This window comes from Capricornis sumatraensis, chromosome 4 (assembly GCF_032405125.1).
Source record: "Capricornis sumatraensis isolate serow.1 chromosome 4, serow.2, whole genome shotgun sequence".
In the NCBI taxonomy this organism is placed as follows: Eukaryota; Metazoa; Chordata; class Mammalia; order Artiodactyla; family Bovidae; genus Capricornis; species Capricornis sumatraensis.
In genome coordinates, this window is record NC_091072.1 from 9,316,526 (window position 1) to 9,341,831 (window position 25,306).

General features: G+C 50.2%; 1 protein-coding gene across 1 annotated transcript in view; it reads left to right on the forward strand.

Annotated features, from left to right (window-relative positions):
- SFRP1 (secreted frizzled related protein 1) overlaps positions 1 to 21,175 on the forward strand; it is a 42,877-nt gene extending 21,702 nt beyond the window's left edge. Inside the window, exon 3 of the mRNA XM_068970120.1 lies at positions 17,778 to 21,175. Coding sequence (XP_068826221.1) covers positions 17,778 to 18,100 — 323 coding nt within the window. The 3' untranslated portion in view covers positions 18,101 to 21,175. The remainder of the gene's footprint in view (positions 1 to 17,777) is intronic.
- The last annotated feature ends 4,131 nt before the right edge of the window (positions 21,176 to 25,306 follow it).

The window sequence follows — 25,306 nt, forward strand, 5'->3', positions numbered from 1 at the left end:
TGCTGGCTGAGCTCCTGCGGGCAGGCTTCCCTGGGGCGGGTGGGGGTGAACCTTCCTTCTCAGGAGGACTTTGCGTGATTTTCTGGAGGTCAGTGGAGGAGCAGCAGGGCCCCCCAGCTCACTAGGGCCCCCAGCATCCTGGGGTACCAGCCTCGAGTCCAACCTCACACATAGACCCTTCAGGAGGGCAGGGTTGGCACCACGGAGCCTTGAAGCCGTCTGGAGATGTGCGTACTTGTGATGAAGGCCAGAGGGCTTGGAGCCCCTGACTCCTAGGACTGGTCCTCCGATTGCTAGGGAGGAGGCTGATGGAGCTTGAATGGAGGTGCGGGTGGGCCTCCCTCCTGCCCTTTCCTCCTTGCAGGCGGGACCATTTGGTACCCCCTGCTCTGGGGATCAGCTTTCCCGGGGACTTGGCCTTCCCAGTTGTGTAACTGAGTGTGCAGAGCGGGAAGGCCGTGGAGCTTGGCCGGCTGCTTTGGAAGCAGGCAGCGTGGTGGCCGACGGGGGTTTGCGGGTGACAGACAGGTCTTTGCCTGCAGACCTGATGTGTCTTCTGGCAGGTTTCCTCATTCTAATGATCAGACCCTGCGGAACACCAGCACTTTCCTCTGCTTCTGCTCACATCCCCATCCCAGTCCCCCCTTCCCCAGTGGGTCGGTGGGTGGAATCCCATTCCAGTCCCCCCTTCCCCAGTGGGTCGGTGGGTGGAATCCCATTCCAGTGCCTCCTTTCCCAGTGGGTTGGTGGGTGGAACCCCATCCCCGTCTCCCCTTTGCCAGTGGGTCGGTGGGTGGAATCCGGTCTGGACCAGCTGAGAACTCTCTGTGCTCCTTCCTTGGGCCTAGGGGCATTAGCATGAGGAGCACCGGCCAGAGCTGAGAATCTGCCTGTTCCTCCCAGGGCGCTTTCAGTGTGGAAATTCCAGGGGGGCCCGCACCCCAAAACTCTGACACAGACACTGACATGCAGCTACTCATGTAGTGGCTTTTGGGGTTGCTGGCATCCCCCTGGGTGTGGTCATCAGGGGTGTGAGATCCGACAGCCCATTTCTGTGGGGGGGGGGTCACTCTAGTGAGGAGAGGCATAGGAGCACTTCCCTCTGTTCAAGCCCCTGGCTCACCCCAAAAGGCCCCCAGAGGAAGGCAGGTTGGGGACTCACCCGGGCAGGCCCCAGGATTGCTCAGCAAGGGTGTCCTGGGCTGGGGAGACATGGGGTGACAGGCCTCAGCCCGCTGTTCTGTCTGATGGGTGGTCCTGGGCCAGAGGGAGGGGCTAAGCTCTCCTTGAAGGGGTGGGGGGCCCCGGTCTCCTCCTTCACTGCAGCCACGGCTTCTTGCAGGAAGTGCCAGATCTGAGAGAGAGAAAGAGCTGGGGTTGTACTTTTTTAGCAGCTCGGTTTTCTGGTTTGGGACATTTTGTTCTGGCCTCTGGGAGGGGCAGGATTGCTTGCATTTGGAGAGGAGGGGCCGGGCCTGCGTGATCGCGTGGTGTGGGAGCCCGTGGGGCTGGGGTCCTCTTTCTGAGCTGGAGTGTGTGTCAGAGGACAGTGATTGGGGATCGAGGGGAGGCGGCAGTGGGGGCCCGGGTTCCAGCTCCCGATCAGCTGTGGACGGTTGAGACCAGGGTCCTCCCAGCCCCTGTTCACCAATCTCCGGAACACGGCTTGGCCGGGTGGCCTCTCTGACCCCTTGTTGCTCTCAGACTGTGCTTCTGTGTTCTGACTCTGTGTCCTTTAAACACACCCATGCCACGAAGCAGAACCTTTCTTCAAAGGAAATCTTACCCTGCCCTCCATCATAGAAATGGGTCCACAAAGACCTCTGGGCTGGAGGAGGGGCCCCTGGACCCAGGTGGACTTGGCCACTTCTTATTCCCGGAGCCCGATTGACACTCTTTCTAGAGGTTCCTGGGCGTGTGAAAGGATGTCTAACCTCCAGGAAGAAGGGCTGCGCTTATCCGATGAGATACGTGTCCTGCATTTTCTTCCTGATGGACACTGGGGCCTCCACTCAGGGTGCCCTGTGGGTACGGACGATACCTCCCTCTTCTTACCGCTGTCCACCTGCTCACCAGAGGCGGCGGGTACTCTCCGCAGGAGACTCTGGCTGTGTCTGCGGCGGGCTTGAGTTTGGCTTGTAAGACTTTGCTAGGGCTGAGGGGACATTGACTGCTGGGGTGCTTAGACAACACGGATGTATTCTCTCCCTGTCTAGGAGGTCAGAAGTGCGATTAAGGCTCCTGCTGGAGTCTGTGCTCCGCACCCACCCTCCTGGCCGGGGGTCTCCTCTGGGCCCACTTGACCCTGAGGGCAGCAGTTTCTGCATCCATGGGCGAGTCTGTTGATGATATATTTATTTATTTTTTAAAATCTCCTTGATAAGGGCTTCCTAAGTGGCATTAGTGGTAAAGAATCCGCCTGCAATGCTGGAGACACAGGAGATGAGGGTTGATCCCTGGGTTGGAAAGATCCCCTGGAGGAGGGCACGACAACCCACTCCAGTAATCTTGCCTGGAGAATCGCCTGGACAGAAGAGCCTGGTGGGCTACTGTCCTCAGGGTCGCAAAGGGCCAGACAGGACGTACATGACTTAGCATGCATGCTCTTTTTAAGAAGTGGCTTTCCTGACGCAGCCCCTGAGTGGGGCTCCTCATCCTGTTGCTCTGTTCCCCTCGCACACGTTCCCCCCAGGCTCTCAGGACCCAGATCTGTCCCCATTCCCTGTGTGTGAGGCTCCGAGTGGGTGGAGAGAAAGAAAAGAGACTCAGTGAAGGTCGGAGGATCTGAAAGCAGGAGCCAGTATGCACCCAGCTGGGGGCTGATTCCACTGGCCACCGGGAGTGCCCACCCTCTGAGCTCGGCAGGAGCTGGGACCCTCGACAGTGGAGAGGAGGCCAGCTCTCTATATTTTATCTATTGCTTTATACAACTTATAGTTACTAAAAAATATGGCTATATTCCCCATGTTGTACCTACATCCTTGAGCCTGTCTTACCCCAGTCGTTTATACCACTCTCTCCTCAACGCTTATCATGCACCTACCACTGGTTACCTCTAGTTTGTTCCTGTATCTGTGAGCATGCTTTATTTTTTCTGTTATATTCACCAGTTGCATTTTTTAGACTTTAAGGATCACATATAAGTGATATCATACGGTATTTGTCTTTTTCTGTCTGACCTATTTCACTTAGCATAATGGCCTCCAAGTCCATCCACGTTGCTACAAATGGCAAAATCTCGTTCTTTTTCATGGCTGAGTAATATTCCATTGTATATATGTACAACATCTTTATCCATTCATCCGTGGGTGGAGACTTAGGTTGCTTCCATGTCTTGGCTATCGTAAACAATGCTTCTATGAACCCTGGGAGGAGGGCGGACACATATCTCTTTGAATTAGTGTGTTTATGTTTTGGGGGGATGTATGCCCAGGAGTGGGATTGGTGTGTCATATGGTAGTTCTATCTTTAGTGTTTGGAGATACCTCCACACTGTTCTGCACGAGGCTGCACCTCTGCACCTGCCTGGCAGCTTTGGGAGCCAGGAGAGGGAGAGGGGACTCCATCCCTTCCTTCCCACCAGGGCTTTCCCTACCACTTCCTCTCCAGCCACATCTGTGAAGCACGCATCCCCCCTTAACACACGGGCCACCTCCTTGTTAGGGCGGCCCCTTATCCTCCTTGCCCAGGACCATCCCAGTTTATTCCTGTTGTCCAGCATCTGAATGAATGGCCCTCTTTCTGTCTCCGAAGTGTCCTGTTTTGTAGGCTCCGTTGTAGAGCTCTCACCTCCCCACCCCATAACTTGGGCTTTCCCCTGCTGGACACCTCAGGAAATTTCACGGGATGACAGGGATTTGAAAAACTTTTTGGATGGAAAATCTGGTTGAATGCACTCTGGGTAGATCGATGTTTAATTTAGTGTCTTGTGGGCTCACTGTGGAGCCTTGCTTCTGCTCCCGAGGCAGCAGCACCTCTTAAAGGACAGAAAGCAGCCTCTGAACACCCGCAGGAGTCATTATGAACTGTAGGCTGTGAGGATCTTATTTGCTCAAAGTGAGAAATGATTTCCCAGGTGGCTCACAGGTAAAGAATCCACCTGCCAATGCAGGAGACATAAGAGATATTGATTCAGTACTTGGGTTGGGAAGATCCCCTGGAGGAGGGCATGGCAACCCACTCCAGTAACCTTGCCTGGAGAATCCCATGGACAGAAGAGCCTGGCGGGCTACAGTCCATAGGATCACAGAGTCAGACGTGACTGAATGACCAAATGCGCGTGCACATGCACGCGCGCACACGCGCGCATACACGCGCGCACACACGGTGCAGTGGCTGCCTCCCCAGCCCGAACACAAGGTTGGTTCACCTGGACCTTAGCTGAGCATGCCTGTGCTTCAGGTGGGGAACGGTGCCGGCCAGGGCCCCACTCCTCCTGGCATAGTTAGTTTCCCCTTGAGATTATTTATGAGTTGGACTCCCAGGAATCAAACCCCAGCTCTGCCATTGACCCGTGGGACCTCTGCCAGCTTCTCAAGTCATCTCGCCTTACTGATCCGGATCAGTAAGATCAGAAGTGTCTGCCCCATGGGGTGGCTGAGGGTTCGGCGAGTTAACGTGTGAAAGAGCTTGGACCAGGGCCTGGCCTGCCGAGTATATCTGTTGGCGACGTTGTTTCCACTGAAGCCGGGGTTTGTGTGATTAACGTCAGTCTCACCAGTGAGGCCGTGACCTTCGGGACAGCCTGTGCTGTTTACATCTCTTGGTTCATCGGTGTATCCCGTCAGTATTAGCCGAGCTCTGGGGTGTGTGGGGCACCCTCTAGTCCAGGGATGGGGCTGCAGGAGCTCACGTGGGAGGGTGCGGGAAGGCACGCTCACAGCCACGCCCACCTGAGCCGGGTCACCGTGCAGACGGTGGGGGGCGGGCACGGAGGTCAAGGCTGGACCGGGCCGGGGAGGCTTCTGGAAGAAGATGGCCTGGAGCCTGACCGGAAGGATGCCTAGGAAAGGAAAACGGCAAAGGGCTGAGGTATGCCTCTCGCCGGCTCTCAGACGGGAAAGTCATAGCCGATCTGGGGATCTCCCAGCTGAGGGGTCAGGGCCTCTCCTCGTATCCGTGAGATGGGATTCTGTGAAGCCTTCCCTGCCACCAAGCTGGGACATGCTCTGCTGGGGCTGTCTTTTGAGTTTAGACCGTGCCATGGCCATCGCTGGACTCTTGAGCCATTGTGTTCCCTGTGGGCTGACCTGTGGCCACTGTCAGCGGGGTCCCCGGACACTGAGCAAGCGAGAGCAGCCCGTCCCACCTGAGATGGAGGGTTCTTTTCCTCGGAGGATCTATGCTGGATTTCAAGACAGAGAAAGGGGACGTGAAGGTTTAGACAGATAGCCTAATGGAATGGAAATCGATACGAACTGGTCCAAGTGGCTCCATGAAGACCCAGAGAAGTCAAGTGATTGGTACAGAGGTTAGTGATGGAGTCCCAACCAGAGGCTGGAGTTGGCCGATTCTGGGCTTAGAGTCCTTTCCTCTGAAATGTGCTACCTCTTGCTGTCAAAGCCTTGGTTTTCCTGACTTTGCAAGATTCCACTCCTGCAGGGTAGCAGCCCCCGAGACCTCAGTGATTCTGAAAGTGGCACTAGACCCGCTTGCTCGAGGTCGGCCGGGTCTTGGACATGCCCATGCTGACTTCAGCCTGAGCTTTAATGCGTTTGGAGGGCTGTCCTGGGCCTCCAGAAAGTTCAGACACCATCCAAGAAAGAGTCCTCAGAGTGCAACAGTATGAATAACCAAGGTGATCAACCAAACAGCCCACCCTTTCCCCAGCCTCCCACCCTTTGAAACTAGTGGTTCTCAAGTGTGCTCCCAAGACCAGCAACATCAGCATTGCCTGGGGACAGGTTAGAACTGCAGGTTCTCGGGCCCCATCCCAGTGCCGCTGCGGGGGCTTCTGGGAAATCTGCATTTTAACCAGCCCTCCCCCTGAAGATCCCGAGGACCCCTCTCTGGAGCGTCTTTCAGAGTCCGGACTAGCTCACAGCTTTTCCTCGTCCTGTTTCTGAAACCCAGTCTCCTTCTTTTTCTGTCCAAGAGACCATTGCACACTCCAGCATGCCATGTGGGCGAACCCTGGGGGGTGGAATGCAGGGGAAGGGAAAACCAGTGACCCCTCCAGGAGGAGGACTGCTTGCCTTGGCCAGTTGGCCCGGACTTGGAGCCAAGATTCCGTCAATCCTCATGATTGACTTTATTTAAGCGAGTCTCCTGTTCTCCTCTGCCTCCTGCCTGGGGACGTGGTCCTCCTGGGAAGGCGAGGGTCCCGGGCCCCTGCTGGCTGGGCCGCTAGTGCACACGCTGTCCCAAATAAAACCACGCCAGGCAGCCCTTTGCTCTCATAGTGGGGCTTGCATTTTGCACCATTAGCTTCAATCAGTGGGGATTTAACACAATCCATGAAATCAAGCAATTAGGCAGTGAGATTCTGGATGGCTGACAGGGACGCTGCACGACTGGCTGTGTGTGTGAGGGCCTTGTGAGTGTGTCGGCGCTGGGGGCATAAAGTTGCGAAATCCACTCTCCTGCCTTAACTGCCCCCTCCCCCCACCAACTCCGCAAGCTATCTGGGGTCCAGAAAACAGGACAATTTCAATGAAATAATTTGCCCCAAATAAATTGCTCAGGAACATTTTCTACGTCTGCTGGGTTTATTTATTTATTTTTTTGTAAGTGAGAGAAAAAGAAAAGCTGCTTTCAATAATTTTTTGTTTGTTTTCTTTGGGTTTTTCTTTCTTTTTTTTTTTGTAGCGTCTGTCCTGTAGTCAGTAGATGCATGTAAATATGCCACATGTGGTTTGTGGTCGGGGAGAGAGTCTGCGTTACTGTGACCAAGCACAAGCCCCTTTTCTTTGCTCAAGGAATTAATGATGCAAACCCCGGCCCCTGCTGGGAACGGAGGTCTGTGGAGCGGTCTTCGCGGGGCTTTGTCAGCAGGACTCATTTGGATCCGTTGCTGCAGCCTGGACCCTGCTGAGGGTTGGAAGGAGCCTCAGCTTCTCCGGGCCCCGCCCTTACCCATCGCGGTGACCGAACCTCATTTGCCCAGTCGGCTTTGGGGATGGCACTTGCTGCCTCAGGGTTGCCCACCCAAGAGATTCGTGAAAATGGGGCCAGAATGTAGAAAATCAGGTCGTCTCTGTCTTACTGCACAGTGAGGTCCGCTCTCTGAACAGGTTTTTGCCCCCCACCCCCACCGGGAGGATGGGCGGGACGGGGGATGTAAACTGTGGTTCCTTCCTGGTCCTGGGGGCAGGGAACGAACAGGACACTTGGGGAAAAGAATAGTCAGTCTTGTCGTCCCGGCTGTGTGTGTGAGGGCCTTCTGAGTGTGTTGGCGCTGCTCAGATCCTCTGTTTGGGAACTTCAGCCCTGTCTGCCAGAGAAAGGGATTTTGGAGAGCAAGTCACTAGGAATCGGTGATGTCAAGGGTTACTTGCCCCAGGAGGATTTTTTTATTAGCATCTCTTGGAGACAGTGTATCTGATGGCTTTGCCAGCGGTCCCCAGAATCTGCAGGGACCCCGTGCCATCCTCCTCCTTGCTGGGAGGCCCTGTGACCTCAAGTAAGGAGGTCTGACTGAGAGGCAGGGAACAGGGTTCCCAGCAGAGCTTGTGGGTACCTTCAGCCTTGGGGAGGCAATTCAGCTGAACCAGGTTGAACATCCCATCCTGTTCAAAGTAAATAATCCGAATGCTAACGTAACTGGTTTTTTAAATTTTATCTGAAAAATGATCGAGTTGACATACCCTATAGGCTACCTCCTCCTCTCAGATGAATGGTGGAAAAAGTAGAATTCCTACTCAAAAAAACTCTTCCTGAGAAGCCCCGAGTGAAGCCAAGCTGCTCTAGCTGAATAGGAATTGAAGGGCCTGGAATTGTAATCTTTGTGTTTCTTTTAAGAGCTCCCATTTTGTGATTCATTGACATTTTATATACATTTCAGCTCTTTCCTAGACAGCAAGCTTTTTTTTTTAATTAAGGTTTTTTTGCTTCAGAATAAATGCAATTTAAAATGCCAAATAGTATTAAAAGTCTTTTAACAAAAAACTGCAGGCCTCTGCCCAATGCCTTCCAACCACTGATACCCACAACCCAGAGGAAGTAATTTTCAGCTTTTTTTTTTTTTTTTGGATAGTTAGCAAAATGGAGTAAATAAAGACCATACTTAATTTTTAAAATTTATTTTTAATTGGAGGATAAATGCTTTACAGTATTATTCTGGCTTCTGCCATACAACAACGGGTATCAGCTATAAGTACACATGTCCCCTCCCTCTTGAGCTTCCCCCCAACCTCCCACCCCATCCCACCCTGCTAGGTGGTCACAGAGTACCAGGTTTGAGCTCCTTGTGTTATGCAGCAGCTTGCCATTGGCTATCTGTTTACACTTGGTAATGTATGTTTCAATGCCGCTCTCTCAAATTGTCCCTCCCTCTCCTCCCCCTGCTGTGTCCAAAGTCTGTTCTCTACGTCTGTGCCTTTATTCCTGCCTGCAAATAGGTTTATCAGTACCGTTTTTCTAGATTCCATATATATGTGTTAGTATACTATATTTGTTTTCCTGTTTCTGACTTAACTTCACTCTGTATAACAGGCTCTAGGTTCGTCCACCTCACTAGAACTGACTCAATTGCATTCCTTTTTATGGCTGAGTAATGTTCCATTGTAATGTATGTACAACTTTCTTATCCATTCATCAGTCTATGGACATCTAGGTTGCTTCCATGCCCTGCTAAGTCACTTCAGTCGTGTCCGACTCTGTGTGACCCCACAGACGTCAGCCCATGAGGCTCCTCCGTCCCTGGGATTCTCCAGGCAAGAACACTGGAGTGGGTTGCCATTTCCTTCTCCAATGCATGAAAGTGAAAAGTGAAAGTGAAGTTGCTCAGTCATGTCCGACTCTTAGCGACCCCATGGACTGTGGCCCACCAGGCTCCTCCGTCCATGGGATTTTCCAGGCAAGAGTGCTGGAGTGGGGCGCCATTGCTATTGTAAATTGTCGGCTTCCCTGGTGGCTCAGATGGTAAAGAATACAGGGGACTCGGGTTCAGTCCCTGGGTTGGGAGGATTCCCTGGGAAAGGGAATGGCTACCCACTCCAGTGTTCTAGCCTGGAGAATCCCATGGACAGAGGATCCTGGTGGGCTACAATCCATGGGGTCGCAAAGAGTCAGACATGACTGAGCAACAAAGCAGGGACATTGGGGTACATGTGTCTTTTTCAATTATGTTTTTCTCAGCGTATATGCCCAGTAGTGGGATCGCTGGGTCATATGGCAGTTTTATTCCTAGTTTTTTAATAAATCTCCATACTGTTCTCCATAGTAGCTACATCAATGTACATTCCCACCAACAGTGCAAGGGCGTTCCCTCTTCTCCTCATCTTCTGTAGCATGTATTGTTTGCAGCGTTTTTTGATGAGGGCCATTCTGATGGGTGTGAGGTGATACCTCATTGAGGTTTTGATTTGCATTTCTCTAATAATGAGTGTTCAGCATCTTTTCATGTGTTTGTTGATCATCTGTATGTCTTCTTTGAAGAAATATCTTTTTCGGTCTTCCGCCCACTTTTTGATTGGGTTATTTGTTTTTTTTTGTTATTGAGCTGCATGAGCTGCTTGTAAATTTTGGAGATGAATCCTTTGTCAGTTGTTTCATTTGCAAACCATATTTAATTTTAACTTAATATTTAGACATTACGTATTGATGCTCTACGATTGAGGACAAAGATTTATCTTTTGCTTAATTTTCATTTTTAAACAATTTTTAGTTTTTAATCAAATTCTTAACTTTTAGACACTATTGATTTTCTGTTATTGGTAATGTCTATCTTATAGTCTATTCTCTCTTCTTCCCATTCTTTGCAGTTTAACATTTTTGGTTAAATTGATATTCAGTGTTTAATTTGTTGTAATTATGTAAATATAATTCACAGTTGAGCCGTGTGTGTACTGCATTTATATTTTCTTTCTTATACACTGTTTCCCTGAGATAGTAGTTACCTCAATTTATTTACCTGGTTCCTTATGTTATGAATTCAGCCCCAAACATTCCTGCAGGTCTCCATCCAATCTGCCTGGCCCTTCTTTCCTCCTGTTTCTATCTGCACTGGTTGAGCTTTAAGCCCATCACACAGTTGTCCTGGAAAACCATTCTAAGGCTTCCATTACTTTTATCTTATGTTAGAGCTTTAGTTTCCTGATCCTGGGTTGGATTCTGCATTTTTAGAGCAGTTTCCCAAGAAGAGATACATGGAAGACTTTTTATTTAAATCATTGAATGTCTGAAGTTGTCTTTCTTCTCCTCAGCCCCACTGAGTTTGACTCAGTACTGAATTTTTTAAAAAACCTTTTATGTTGTGATAGTGTCAGGTAAACAGCAAAGGGACTCTGCCGTACATATACATGTATCCACTCTCCCCCAAACTACCCTCCCACCCAGGCTGCCATGTAACATTGAGCAGAGTTCCCTGTGCCACACAGTAGATTCTTGTTGGTTATCCATTTTAAATATAGTGGTGTGTACCTGCTGATCCCAAACATCCTAACTATTCCTTCTTCCCTGAATTTGGGAATTTTGAAAGCATGGCTCCATGATCTTTCAGCTTCTAGTGTTGCTGTGGACGAATCCTGTGCTATTCTGGTGCCTGGTGCTTTCCAATAGATGTATCCTGTCTTTTTCCCTGGAGGATTCTTGTAAGATCTCTTTATCCCTGTTGTTTCTAGATGTCATGATTCATTGACCTGTGTGTGCTCAGTCACTCAGTCATATCTGACTCTTTTCGACCCAATGGACTGTAGCCGCCAGGCTCCTCTGTTCATGGGATTCTCCAGGCAAGAATACTGGAGCAGGTTGCCATTTCCTTCTCCAGGGGATCTTCCTGACCCAGGGATCGAACTTAGGTCTCTTGAGTCTCCTGCTTTGCAGGTGGATTCTTTAGTGCTAAGCTGCTTGGGAAAACCCATTCATTGACCTGTGCGTGTGTACTAAGTCGATTCAGTCATTGCTGACTCTGTGCAACCCTACGGACTGTAGCCCACGAGGCTCCTCTGTCCATGGGGATTCTCCAGGCAAGAATACTGGAGTGGATTGCCATGCCCTCCTCCAGGGGATCTTTCTGATGTGGGCACTGTTTAATCTGAGAGCTTGTATTCCTCCTTCCTGGAAATTTTTCTTGTATTATTTCTTTGGTATTTTCTTGGTTCTCTGTTATTTGTTTTCTTGGTTCAGACATTGGGCCTTCTGGACTGAGCCTCTCTTTTACCTTTCTTTCTCCTGTTTCCATCTCTTCGTCATTTTGTCCAGTTTTCCAGGAAATGTTTCCACCCTTATCTTAAAGCACACACGTTTCATTCTTTATTTCTGCTCTTACCTTTTGAAATTTCAAATACTCTTTGGGTTCTCTGAACGTTCCTCTCCACAGAATTCCGTTCTCATTCCGTGAACACAGTATCTTCTGTTATTTTGTAAAAAAGCTTCTTCCGCAGCCTACCTTGTCTCTGTCGTCTCCGACTTCTTTTTCTTTCCTGTGTATTTTGTACGTTTTAGTCTCTTGTTGACATTTAGAGGCTTGCCTTTAAATGCCTGCTGATCCTTTTGAGTTTAAGAGTAAATCACTAAGTTGGAACTCTGTGTGTATGCATGTCCTGTGAGTGTGGAGCCTCATTTTGGAATTTCGTTGGAGGGAGCTGTGGGTCTTCTCTTTGGGGTTGCTAGTTTTTTCAGATGGAACCCTCTGGGATCCTCTGATTGGGGCTGTTGCTCAGAGTCCCACTCTTCACTACAGGCTTTCACTGAACCCTTAGCGTCAGGGCTGTTCCTTCCCACCCCATCTTCTTGTGTGTCTGGTGTACCCAAGCCCAATCTGTCTGGATCGAACTTTCTGTACCGAATAAACCTCTTGGCTGCTGCTGGACTGGGTGAGGGGTGGTCATCTGGACTCACAGCCTGGGTCATGGATCTCAGTGCGTCGACCCACGCTTATCAATTCCTATATTTAATGGAGTCTCCGTAACCCTGCTCAGAAGCACCCAGTGGCCCCTAGCTCTCGGGCACTTCTGGGTCCTGCCGTGTGAATCGGTGCTTTCTTGCTCTCAGCCCCCTCTGTCAGCAGCTGGGTTTCCGCTTTTCTTCTCTTCGTCAAGCTGGGATCCACCATCCATTTGCTTTCTGTTATATGAGACGTGATGTCCTCGTTTCTGTACCATTTTCTTGCATATGTTTATAACTTTTCTTAAACTGTAATTTTAGCAGAGTGGAAATGATCATATGCCCAATCTTCGGCAAGATGTTTGGCAAGAAGTGGCCAGGGGTAACGCTTCACAAACATTCCAGATGCTTGCTGGTTGAGGATGCAAAACCTTCTGTCTTTCCATCCCATTGGTTTTAAGCTCTCTGGGATTCTCCCTCAACCCCTCTGGTTCTGGCTCCCACAGGTCATCAGCAACACCCAGGCCCCCGCCCCCCAACCATTGCCAAGGCCAGTGCTCCGGTCCCACACTCATCTTTAAACTCAACAGCAAGGGAGATCAAGGAGCGTTGCTTCCATGTGAAAGCACCTTCCCCGAGAGACACCGGGCTGCCTGGTTTTCCATCCATGCTTCTGATGACTTTGCAGGAACTCCCCAGGGAAGTTCCCTCCGTCTCTCCTTTTCTCTGTACTCTTCACTGTAACGATTATCATCGGTGATCAGATGAGTCACAAAGCTGGGGACTGACTCAGCCTCCTCCCCATCTTCCCCCTCGGGGCCCTTTCTTGCATTCCTGCCGCAGTTCCTCTCTGTGGATCCTGTAAATGCCTGGCCCTTGGCCAACTGTGGCCTCTCATCCAGGCTTCCTGTCCGGGTGATTGGAAGGATGGCGGCCTCATTAGCATAAGCAGGTCGGGAGAAAGAGACAGTTTTGAAGCCAGTGTGGGTTTGGGATGAGTGTAATGAACTTCCTCTGCTCATTTCAGCCTCAGAAAATGTCCAGGCCTTGTGGGGAGGCTACCGAGAGAGGATCAGTTGTGAGCAAAAAAATATGGTTTCGGTGACTGCACATGGAATGAAGCTTTCAAAATCTATCTGAATAGAAGGGGATTGTGTTTGTTTTTAATTTTTTTTTTATTGGAGTATAACTGCTTTCCAATGTTGTGTTTGCTTCGGCTGTACAACAGCGTGAATCGACTGTATGTACACATATATCCCCACCTTCTCGAGTCTCCCTCCCACCCCCCACCCCCATTCCACCCCTCTAGGTCATCACAGAGCATCGAGCTCTGCGCTCCCTGTTAGAAGGGGTCATTTAATTTTAAGGCTGTGGAGAAACACCCAGATGGTCCTAATTGTGACCTTAAGTTTAGGGTTTTCATAGTTTCTGGTCTCTGAATTCTTGCTGGCAGTGACCAGCCAGGCGAGAGGCAGGAGTCCCATTCTACTGTCAGAGGATGTTAAGTTGTTGCTAAAAAAAAAAAAAGAAAAAGCCAAAGAAGGGTTTTGTTTTTGTTTCGCTTTAGCTCAGGGAAGCTGATATCAAGGGCCCGAGGCAGACGTGGACTCATCACCAGGGGAGTCAGCTCCCCGAGGAGACAGAGAAGCATAGGGACGGGGTGGGGGGTGCGGTGCTGGGGGTGGGCGTCGCTGTCAGCCCAGGACCACCCAGCACGGCCTTCCGGATGGTCACCCTGCCAGGCCCACAGGTAGACGGCACTCTGCGCCTTACAGAAGGAAAATGCAGACTCTGGGAGCTCGAGACCAGCCTCTGTGGTTGAACATGGACCACAGTTTGAACCCAGGACCGGGGACTCCAGCTGCGCCCCAGCTGTAAGCCCAGCCGCTCCATCCTTGGGCTTCTCCTACTCGCACACCAGCGCCGTATGTAATGCAAATGCAGTCAACGGGCGAAATCCCTGGGGCTCCGGGCTGTCCCCGCGGTGGAGGCTGGTGGAGGCTGGTGGAGGGAGGAGTGGAGTGGGGGGCAGTTCCCCACCCCCCGGCCCCCCGGCCCAGCAGCCCCTGGTTGTGGCATGGTGGGGGTCTGCACACATAGCCGCAAGGCAGGGGGAAATCAACCTGGGACGGCTAATCGCCTATCCAAACATTGTTGGTAATCTGCATGGCTAAAATAAACCCCTGGAAGATGGAAAAGATGGTAGTAATTTCTGGCCACATGTGCCTCCTCTTTCCCACCTCAAAAAAAGAAAGTGAGCCAAATGGCAAGAAGCGGAGAGTCTAATGCAAAACACATGTCCATCACTGGCTTCTCCCTCCCCTCTCCCCACCTATGTAAACCAAATTCCTTGACACGGTCATGGCAAAGGAACATTAATTTTTTGATTTGAGTTGTGATTAAAAGCAACACAATCAAAAGAAGGAAATAGTTTCCACTGGAGCACTAGCATTTGAAACCCCGTCATGGTGTAGTGGGAACCAGAGTGCTCTTCGGGGTCAGGTGTGGGTTCGAGGCCCAAGTCTCTTCTTACGGAGCCTGGCCTTGGTTGTCACCCTGAGTCCTTCGTCTTGATTGTCATCAGTAAGAACGACGGTTGCTGTGCATGCTGTTGGAGCCACATAGAGAGTGACTGTCACGTGGGTTCTTTCCCCCAGATGATGGCTCACTTCTCTGCAGATAAGGAGGTGCCCAGTTGTCCCTGGAAATGCACTCATTCCTCGCCCTCCCCACTGCCTCGGTGATGTCATTGATCACTCCCACAGCAACAGTGGAATCGTGGCTTTAGACCTTGGGAAAGCAGTCCAGGGTCACCTGACATGCGTCCCCATCGCCTCACCTCCCTGGAGTCCTGGTTGCCTTCCTTGGGTCAGTGGGTCCTTGCGGTGCAGGGGGTGGGCAGAAATGGAGCTGAACTCACCAAGCCTGGCAGAGAGTATCTCGGGCTCGTCCCCAGGAGAACTTTCTTGTTCAGTGAGCTACAGACTCACACAGGTGAAGTCATTTCTCAGGCGACCCACCAGGTACAAGGATTATAAACCAACCAGGGGACCGAGCTGAGTGGGCCTATTTGGGCAGACATGGGGGCTTCCCTGGTAGCTCAGCTGGTAAAGAATCTGCCTGCAATGCAGGAGACCCTGGTGTGATTCCTGCATCAGGAAGATCCCCTGGAGAAAGGACAGGCTATCCAGTCCAGTATTCTTGGCCTTCCCAGATGGCTGAGTCAGTAAAGAATCCGCCTGCAATGCGGGGGACCTGGGTTGGGAAGATTCCCCTGGAGGATGGAAGGGCTACCCACTGCAGTATTCTTTCCTGGAGAATCCCCATGAACAGAGGAGCCTGGCAGGCTATACAGTCCACGGGTTCGCACAGTGTTGGATGCGAGTGAGCAGGCAGAGTCCCCAGAGGCTGACCTGTGCTGCTTCCTATCTGATGCTCTCCCACCTGTGGGTCCTCCTGCCTCGTCCTCAGGGTCCGGGTGGGTGGGGGAGTCAAGTGAAATCAGAAGGGCTGGGCAGTGACTGGTTTGGCGGGGGGTGGTGGAGGTAAAGCCAGGAGCTCTTTGGGAGACTGTGCTCAGCACACTCCCGTGTGTGCGGGTCTGTCCAGCCTTCCGGTGAGGGCTAGCCCTCTGCTGCTTGGACTAGTCCCCAAAACTTCTGCCACTCTTGGGACTGAAGTCTTTCATCCAGGCCGAGGGCCTGGGGTGTTACATGGGGCCCAGAGGCTGGAGATCTAGAACCCTTTCCGTAAGAGAAGGTGATGGGAGCACATTTAGTTTCCTGACTTTGACACATCCCCTGAAGGTTTGTTCTAGGATTTCTCCCTCCTCCTAATTCTTGGGTTGGCCGAGAATGTGCTTTTACTCAACTAAACATTAAATAATAAAGCCATCACGCGTGCAGTGTTACTTTGGCCGGAATAGCTCCTTTCAACCGGGAGGAACTCTTACCATTTCATTAAGTAAAAGCCATTTTGAAATGTGGCTGAACCTGGGAAGAGAGCCCTAACTGTTTTCCCTTATTTCCTTGGTCCATTTAATCAATGCTTGAAATGTCAGCTACATTATAAAGAATGTTGCAATTCAGCCTGCACAGCACGGTAATTACAAGTGGACACTCAGTCCATGAGTTTAAGTTTAGGATCAATGACTCTGGGCAAGTAAAGGAAACCCTGACACCTCAGTTTTCTCATCTGTTAAATGGGGGGAATAATTAAGCCTTCTGTGTGGAGTTATTCGGTTTCATGGAGGAGGTGCATGGAGAATACTCAACATGCTTGCTGACATCCAGATGCTTTCCTAATCACTGGCTACTGTTCTGTAGCTCAGATTCAAGTCTTTCTTCATGGAGTGTGGGTGGAAGCTTGGAGCTATTTGAAAGAGAGGGCTTGGTGATTTGGAATTCAGAGGAGTTCAGAGGATGGACATACCATCTGGTGACCAGGATCTAGAAATGGTTTCCAGCTCCTTTGGGGCATTCCCTGACCGGCCAGTTTCTGAGGGGAGCTGATTGCTATGGAGATGCTGTTTGTGTTCTTGGTGCATTTCCAATTACAAGACGCCTCCACGCTACTTTACCCTCCCCAGCTAACCCTGTGTAGCCAGCATGGGAGCGTGTTGTCCACACAGTAACACCCAAGCACTGTCGGCTCGGGCTCCGTAGAAACAGAAAGATGAGGAGGTAGGGTTGGCCGGAGGGTTGGCTTTCCCTCTCTGCAGGGAGCCAGGCTGAGAATGGAAGAAGGCCGGGTACCATGTTGGAACTGAGGAACCGCCACCTGGATTTATCCATCAGACGCCCTCCAGGACTCTCTCCAGTGGGTTGAAAGGTCCAAGTCGAGTTTAGTTCTGTGGGTCTACGCTGTGGATAGGATAGCCCATTAGTGGCGCCGTCTAGTGGTTGATGAGTGGTGGACAGCCTGTCAGTGGTACCTGCGGTCTGAACTTCCTAGAGGCACGCACCGTGGTTGGAACTACAGTCCCGATGCTGAAGTCGGACACTGATGTTTGATGCAGTTAGCTTTCCCTTGCTGGCAGCACACACATAGGTCTTGTCTGTCTTATTTCCAGAGCCTGACTTTTAGGTCCTTTGGATGTTAAAAAAAAAAAAAAACTAAACCAATAACTTTCTCCTAAAAAAACAAAACAACAAACTCAGGGTAAGTTTTTTCTTGGAGTGCTGAGGCCTGTACCATTAGATTATATGGCCTTGATTGGTTTAGAGGGTCCCCTTCTTCTCTTGAAGCATTGTATGACCGTCTGAGTCCCAGAGTTTTTAAAAAGAAACACATGATTTGGTTTTGAACATCTGTTTGAGCCACTCATGACATCCTGTGGCAACTATTAAGATACCATCAGATACACCAAAAATAAGGGGCAGAATCTCTGTGTGAAGGTCGCCTGAGACCTTGGTCCTTATCTATAGAATAGATACATATAGCCTCCCTATTTGAGGTGCTCTTTGCTTTCTATTTCTCCTGCTCTTCAGCCCCCAGGTGGGTTGTGGTTGCGGATGAAAAGCCATGTTTGATTTTTTTTTTTAATTGGAGTATAATTGCTTTACAATGTCATGTCAGTTTCTGCTGTACGACCAAGTGAATCGGCTATATGTGTACATATGTTCCTCCCTCTGGGACCTCCCTCCCCCCAGCCCCATCCCACCCCTCGAGGTCATCTCAGGGCCCTAAGCTGAGACCCCCATGCTATCCAGCAGCTCCCCACTAGCTTTTTGAAAAGCCGAGTTCTAAAACTCTCTCCTCTCCTCTTCCCCTCCCTGCCCTCGCCCCTCTAGCCCTGAGGATGAAAATCAAGGAAGTGAAAAAGGAAAACGGCGACAAGAAGATTGTCCCCAAGAAGAAGAAGCCCCTGAAGCTGGGGCCCATCAAGAAGAAGGAGCTGAAGAAGCTGGTCCTGTACCTGAAGAATGGGGCCGACTGCCCCTGCCACCAGCTGGACAACCTCAGCCACCACTTCCTCATCATGGGCCGCAAGGTCAAGAGCCAGTACCTGCTGACGGCCATCCACAAGTGGGACAAGAAAAACAAGGAGTTCAAGAACTTCATGAAGAAGATGAAGAATCACGAGTGTCCCACCTTCCAGTCGGTCTTCAAGTGACTCTTGGGCAGGGGGGGCGGGTTGGGGAGGGAGCCTGGGGGGCAGGGGAGGGGTGAGGGCTGAGCGGGCGCCCCTGGACCCCCGGTGGTTCCCCCTGCACCCCCGTGCTCCTTTGAGGTGGAGGGCGGCGAAACCCAGTTGCTTTGCAGCATCGTAACCCTCCCGCCTTCCCCAGGCTCCAGCCCCCCTCCCCCCCAACAGGTAGAGCCGATATTTAAAGCCGCACGCCCAGGTGAGAAACCCACTTAGATTAGGAAGCTTCTCAAGACCTACACGTGGAGCAGCACATCCCCCGGGGGAGAAAGGGAGATACAGGCCTGCCAGGTCCACCAGAGACACAGTCACTAAACAGGCAACGCTGCCGGCCCAGAGCTCGCGAGGGCAGCAGACGCCAGCTTCCGCCACGCTCTGCGTGTCACTGCACACCATTTATGGACCTATCAGCTAGTCTATGCCTGTGGAACTAGAAACTTCTAACTCTTGGCAAAATGCTTTCCGTTCCAGAGGAGTTTTCTCTTTCTGTCCATTGTTCAGACAGAAACAAACACACCACCACACTCACCATGAAGATCGGCTCCAGAGAGTGACCGGTGCGGGGAGGGGGAGCTTGAGAAATAGCCCAAGGGAGTACAGTGCCTGGCCCCCGCCTCCGTGTGGTCCTTGACGCGGACCAGCCTGTCTCGGATGCCCTGGAGGTGGTTACCATCAGACCCGGCCGTGATCTCGCCTCCTGACACGTGGAGGGCAGCACAGGCCTGCCTTGGGTGACAGAGGTGATGACTCATAGACTGGGAAGGCAATTGTTAGTGGTTTTCAAAAAAAAAAAAAACAGTTAAAGGAGAAAAACAGAAAAAAAAAAATTTAGAACAGTCCAGCAAATTGCTAGTCTAGGGCAAACTGTCACTGGGTGAAGAGTTTATTAATCTAATTCCTTTGTTTGTTTGTTTCACATTGTTTTAAAGCAACCAACAAACCCCCTGACTCTTCAAGGGTTTTTGTTTGTTTGTTTAAAAAAGTCTCCATGGAGCATTTGGAAAGGTGTGGCAAGATGGGGGACTCTGCATGCCTTTGAGATCACTTTCTAGCTGAGCAGCAGTCTTTCTGGGTAGTTTCTGTGGGAGGTGGATTCTCCTAAGCATAGCTGTGGTTCTCCTTCATGAGGGGTTCTGGGTTACCCTGGGCCCAACACCACGCTAATTTAAACTCACAGTGTGCCCCACTCCTGTCTTTCTTGTGAAGAATGGATTCCTTTGAACTTGATTGCCTAGAGATCAGAGACAGTCAGAATAGGCTGCCTGCCTGTCCTCCTGCACTTAACAAAATATTTTGTTTTCATTTCTGCAGAGGGAAAGTTAAGCTACAAAGGTCCCCATTCCAAGGAGGGAATTTAGAAAGCAAAGCAACTGTGGTTTTTCCCCAAGGGCCCTAAGATAATTCTCACACCCGTGTGTTAATAAGTGATGTACATAAACCCATTCATGGAAGCAACTTGACTCCTCTTGTTCAATGTATAGGAAATAATTACCCCCCCGAAAAAAATTAATGTTGATTTCTTCCTCACATCAGATTCTTAATTCTCTGTAACACCTCGAGGACTTTCGTAATTGTCCCTCTGGGTGAATCTGATGCTGCAGTGGAACTCAGGCTCATCAACCCCGTGGCTCCTTCTGTTAACTTTCTAAAGTACAGTCTGAAAACCAGCCTGCCAACCTTGTTAGCTACTTGAGGGTTATCCTGATCTAAATGAACCCCTGGCAATTAGTGACCCACCGTTTAATACATTTTTTAAATTCTCTCTGACCTTTAATCATAAAGTGTTGGGGATTGTATGTGATTTGCCTGTAATTTTGGATGATTTTTTCAAAAAAAAATGTGTGTATATATATATATTAGTGAATTAGAAATATCCTTCTTTCCTATTGTCAACTGAAATTCAGAGCAATTCATGAAAGCCTGGATCTGGGTCTTAGTTTTGATTGATTAACCCAAAAGCTCAGTGTTCTTATGTATCTGCTTGTTTGGACAGAGGGTGTCATGTCACAGGGCCTCTTCAGGGTGGGGGCCTTGGGAAAGCTTCACGTGGGGCACAGCGGTTACTCTAGAAAGGTTATCAGTGAATAGGTAGACTCTAAATGGAAATTCTCAGGTAGGAAGTGGTGTTTTCAGATGAGAGTTCAGAATAAATTGGAAATGTGAATTGCAGCTGCAGGTTTTACCCGGGCCACAGAGCCCCGGACCTGAGGTTCCCTGTGGACATGGGACAGCCTGGGCTGTGACCCGTCAGCCAGTTTAGGGTGAAGAGAGGCTCTGGGTCCAGAGCTGCATTTGATCACAAACCATTGTTTTTCTCAACAAAGGATATGCCGAAACCAACTTGGAGATTCGTGGGCTTGCTCACTCCTTCCAGAAGAGCGGTGTAGGTGATTTGGTGATCATCCCTAGTGCAAAGATCGTCTTCATAAACGTTTAAAATCATCATCCTGGGTGGAATCCAGAGGGGTCATGGGCAAAACTCAGCTAAATCTTTGAGGAATATCAGTATTTTCCTTAGCAGACAGAAAGTGAGGTGAGAATTCCAAGAATATTTTATTTGTAGAGCGCCCTGTGTCACCCTTGGCTTTGGGTGGCTGTGAATTAGCACCAAGGGCTCCCTAAGGCATCTGGGTCTGTAAATGACTGAGACCCCATTGTGCAAACCTAGAATCTGTCTTTTTCAGCAGACTCCAAGTACCCAGTTGCTGTGCCGTAAGTGTGTGGATGTCTTGGGCTTAGGAGCTCTGTTTTAGAAAAGGTTCCCCTGGAACAATGTGCTGGTCCCCTGACCTGTCACCAGCAGATACATAGGACACAGACGAGATTCCTGTTTCCTCTAGTTCCTCCATGTAGCATTCCTCTTATAGAACCTAAATCTCTTATAAATGCTTTGAATACTGTGAAAATGTTTTACATTCCATTTCATTTGTTTTTTTAAAACTGCATTTTACCAGATGTTTTGATGTTATCACTTATGTTAATAGTAATTCCCATATGTGTTCATTTTATTTTCATGCTTTTCCTGCCTTGTATCGATATTCACTTGACTAAAATCACTCAATTAATCAGTGGCAGTGTGCATGGTGACTTCTCCCCCCTCAATGGCACACCGTTCACCCTCCTCCGCCACACACATACCCCTTCTCTTCATTTTTTCCAGGGATGTTTTCTGGCCCCCATTCGATACTTTTCACATGGTAATGGGGCATGGTGGGATAGCAGAGTACCTGGGGGCCCCAAGGCACCAGCACCCCATCCCATGTATACCACCTGCTCCCCTGAATCACTTCCAGAAGTTTCTCCTGTCTGTGTGTTCCAGATCAGAGAGAAGGTTAAATACTTGCTCTCCAAGAATGTATTTTCCAACCCTGCCTGAGTTTCTTTTCTGTTGTTGGTTTCAGATGCTCTTTCCCCTCCAGGAATTCAATGTTAAAATTCCAACTAAGATTTGAAAACTCTTTGGTATCTGGAGTGAGCCTTAGAGGAAACCATCTCTTCCCTGTTAACAGATGAGACGCTCAGATGGGAGATGGCTAAGTTTGCTCAGAGAGTTTGGGGCTTCCAGGTCACCGGCGTTGCTGGAACCAGACCCAGTCCTGGGGCAACAAGGTCTGAATCAGAAGGTCTGGGTCCTCCCTCTGGACCCAGGCGGTGCACTTGACAAGCCCAGCTTGTCTCATCTAGGCTACAGGTTTCTTGCCTAAGGAGTTCTTCAGTGTGACTTTGTATTCTGTGAGCAATGACAGTGACAACTTCATCTTGTTTCCTGATTAACAAGGCACTTCCAAACTTCAGTCAACTGGCCGTTTTGTCCAGAAGTGACCAAGTTCTCCCAAGTGACCCCCAGACCACACCTAAGCACAGAGATACATTTTTAAGGCTTGGTATGAGGACTTGCAAAAATTCCATTAAGTTGTGCTCCAGTAGCAAAGATTTCCCCATACTTATGCCAGCCTGACCAAGGAAAAGATTGACATTTCCTTTCCGTTCCCCTCTGGCTGATACAGAGAATCACTTAAGCTGGGTGTGGGTGTCAGTGTCATCCCAGTGGAACCCCACCACTATGACCCATACATTCTCTTTGCTGTTGTGAATATTTAAAAATCAGATCACCAGAAAGATGGTGAAGTGTGTGTACAAAGGCATTCTAGAGTCAGCAGCTGGTGTCGTCCTGGAGTTTGGGGTGTACAAGGGTCAGGACTGCTTGAGTCTCATGTATAAAAGACGCTCTGGCACCAAGAAGAGCAGCTTTGCCCTCAGGGTGCATAGCACTCACACCTCTTGGAGGAATCGTACAGGTGCTTTTCAACTCGGGCTGAAAGAGATCAAGGATCAACATGTTATCCAAGGTAGGTGGGTCGTCTAAGGCAATGATGAAGCCAGAAGTGCTAGCAATTCAGTTTCTCTCCTGAGAAAGAAATCTGTACCAGCCATCCTACAGAACTCAGAGGAAATAAGGAGACTCATTCTTCAGTCTTAGCGTGTGTCACCGAGGGGAGCTTGCTAACGTGTGATTTCTGCTGTCCAGTCCCAGATATTTAGATTCGGGAGGTTTGCCCTGGAGCCTTAGGATCTCAGCTTTGAGCCAGTGATCCAGGTTTACCAGACGCCAGCAGTCCATGGGATCGTTCTTTCCATAACATCCTGTAGGACATAAGTGGCTTGGGGTTGAGAGATGGACAATTATTGTGGCATCTCCTTTCCCTACCAACAGGGCTTCCCAGATGGGGCAGTGGTATAGGCAGGGGACAGGAGTTTAATCCCTGGGTCAGGAAGATGCCCTGGAGTAGGAAATGGCAACCCGCTCCAGAATTCTTGCCTGGAAAACTCCATGGACAGAGGAGCCTAGTGGGCTACAGTTGCAGTGTTCAAGGGGACCGAGCGTACACGGCATCCCTCCATTTTCCTACTCACGCGCTTCGGATTGCTGCAGCCCAGTACGAAGTTCTATTCTTATTAGGTATTAATCAAAAGAGGTACAATCAGGGAGGGGATGAACCTGCTGCTGTTCCTGCTAAGTCGCTTCAGTCCTAACTCTTTCCTGCACTGCGGGTACATCAGGCTCTCCCAGAGGGCTTCTCAAAACTCTGATGCGCGTGTGAGTCACCTGGAGACTGCGTTAAACTGTAGGTTCTGATTGGACAGATCTGAAGCCGGTTGGAGTTCTGCGTTTCTGATTGGCTCCAGAGTGAGGGGCAGAGCTGACGCTGCTGGTCCTGGGAGGCGCCAAGCTACACCGAGAAGGGCCGCCCGCTGAGCAGAGTCCTGGCTCCCAGCGGTACTAATGCCGTCTTTTGGATCAGGACTCAAAATATTAACCAAACTTTGGGATGGAAAGAAAAACTGCAAGAGTCGCAGTTAGAAACTCAAAGCTACGAGCCCATTCTCCGTCCACTCAGAGTTCACTTTTGTCTTAGCTTTCCAGGGGGTGATTCTTTTTCCCCCGAGTCCTTTCCTTAAAAAAAAAAAAAAATTGCTCAGCAAACTATTAGCCATCCTGCCTCTGCTCTTTAACCAACATTCCCCCACTCTTCATGCTCCACCAGACCCGGCCCACTGCGGGGCCTTGGAATTCACCTCCAGCTGGTGTTCCCCTCCACCGCCCAACATTATCAGGATTTGAGAACAGAATGGGAACCTTCTATGTTGGGATGCTCACATCTGCGCAGCTTCAAGCTCAGGTTATGGAAGAGGCCACGAAAAGAGGGGTGGGGTTGGGGGATGAAGTGTTTGGAGGGGAAATCCCACCTCTTTGATAAATTGAGGCCAGCCTGCCCAACAGGGCTGATTTACTGGGGGACCAGGCGTGAGGAATTTCTGTCAGTGAAGGCCCAGGAAGGCTGCTCTTTGTAGGCTTGGGGAAGATGGGTACCAGAGCAGGCTGCAAATAGGAGCCCAGAGCGCCTGTGTCTTTATACATCTGTGGACTATTTAGATAAGTGGAGGCTGTACTTAATCACGGAGAAAGTTGTTTGCTTAAATAAAGGGAAGGAAAGTTGCATGTGTGTGTTTAAGGGGAGGGAAGGAGGAGGTGGGAGGTAGGAGACAGGATCCAGCAATTTTTCCACAGCTGAAACCCCACCACGTGGTTTAAATTAGGATGACCTTCCCATCACCTGAGCGCTGGAGCTGGTGGATGGGGCAGGGGTGAAGGATCTGAAATCTCGAGGCCCTGCCCTCCGGCATTTCAGCAGAGCTTTGCCGTAGGCATCCACCAGCTACAAGGACTGGTTTTACCTTCTCTCTTCCTCGGATTTCCCGAGTCCTGAGCCCTGAAACGGCACTCTCCAGGAGCCTAGCAGTTCATCAGCCAGCCAGGTGGAATCCTGGGCTGGAGGCTGCTCTGAGATTCCCTGGAAGTCAGGACTTAAATAAAGCCATCAGACCTCAGAACTGCACATTGCTGCTGCTTCAGTTGTGTCCAACTCTGTGCGACCCCATAGACAGCAGCCCACCAGGCTCCCCTGTCCCTGGGATTCTCCAGGCAAGAACACTGGAGTGGGTTGCCATTTCCTTCTTCAATGCGTGAAAGTGAAAAGTGAAAGTGAAGTCGCTCAGTTGTGTCCAACTCTTCGCGATCGCATGGACTGCAGCCTACCAGGCTCCTCTGTCCTTGGGATTTTCCAGGCAAGAATACTGGAGTGGGGTGCCATTGCCTTCTCCGAGAACTGCACATTAGATTTCCTTAAAAAGAGAGAGGGTGAGAATTAGGAAGAAGAGGATACCCCGTCTTGAACACGGTCCCACCTCTGTTGTACCTTTTAACAATTCACACCAACCATCACCATCACTCTTTGTACCTGGCAAAAGATTGGAGGTGGAAGGTAGTTTAAGGGTCTCAGTTTCCATTTTTGCCCTCGAATCCCCCAGAGAGTTTGTGCAGATCTGGGTAATTTAGCCTCTTTGCTTAGAAGATTGAGCCCATTGTCTGAAGGAATAAAGGCATCGTATGCCCAAACCCAAGTGCGTATTTCCCAGTGTGGCCCAGAGACAGCCAGGGTGGTTTCCCCAAAATTAACTGAATTCCTCAGGGGTCATCACTCCCTCCCAAGGGTGGCGGCAGAGGCCACTGGGAGTCCAGCTCTGGCTGCCCATCCTGGCAGGTTACTCAGTGAGATCTAGCAGGAGTATACCCCCCTACCCCCCTGCACAGCAAATCAGACCCTGGGCTGG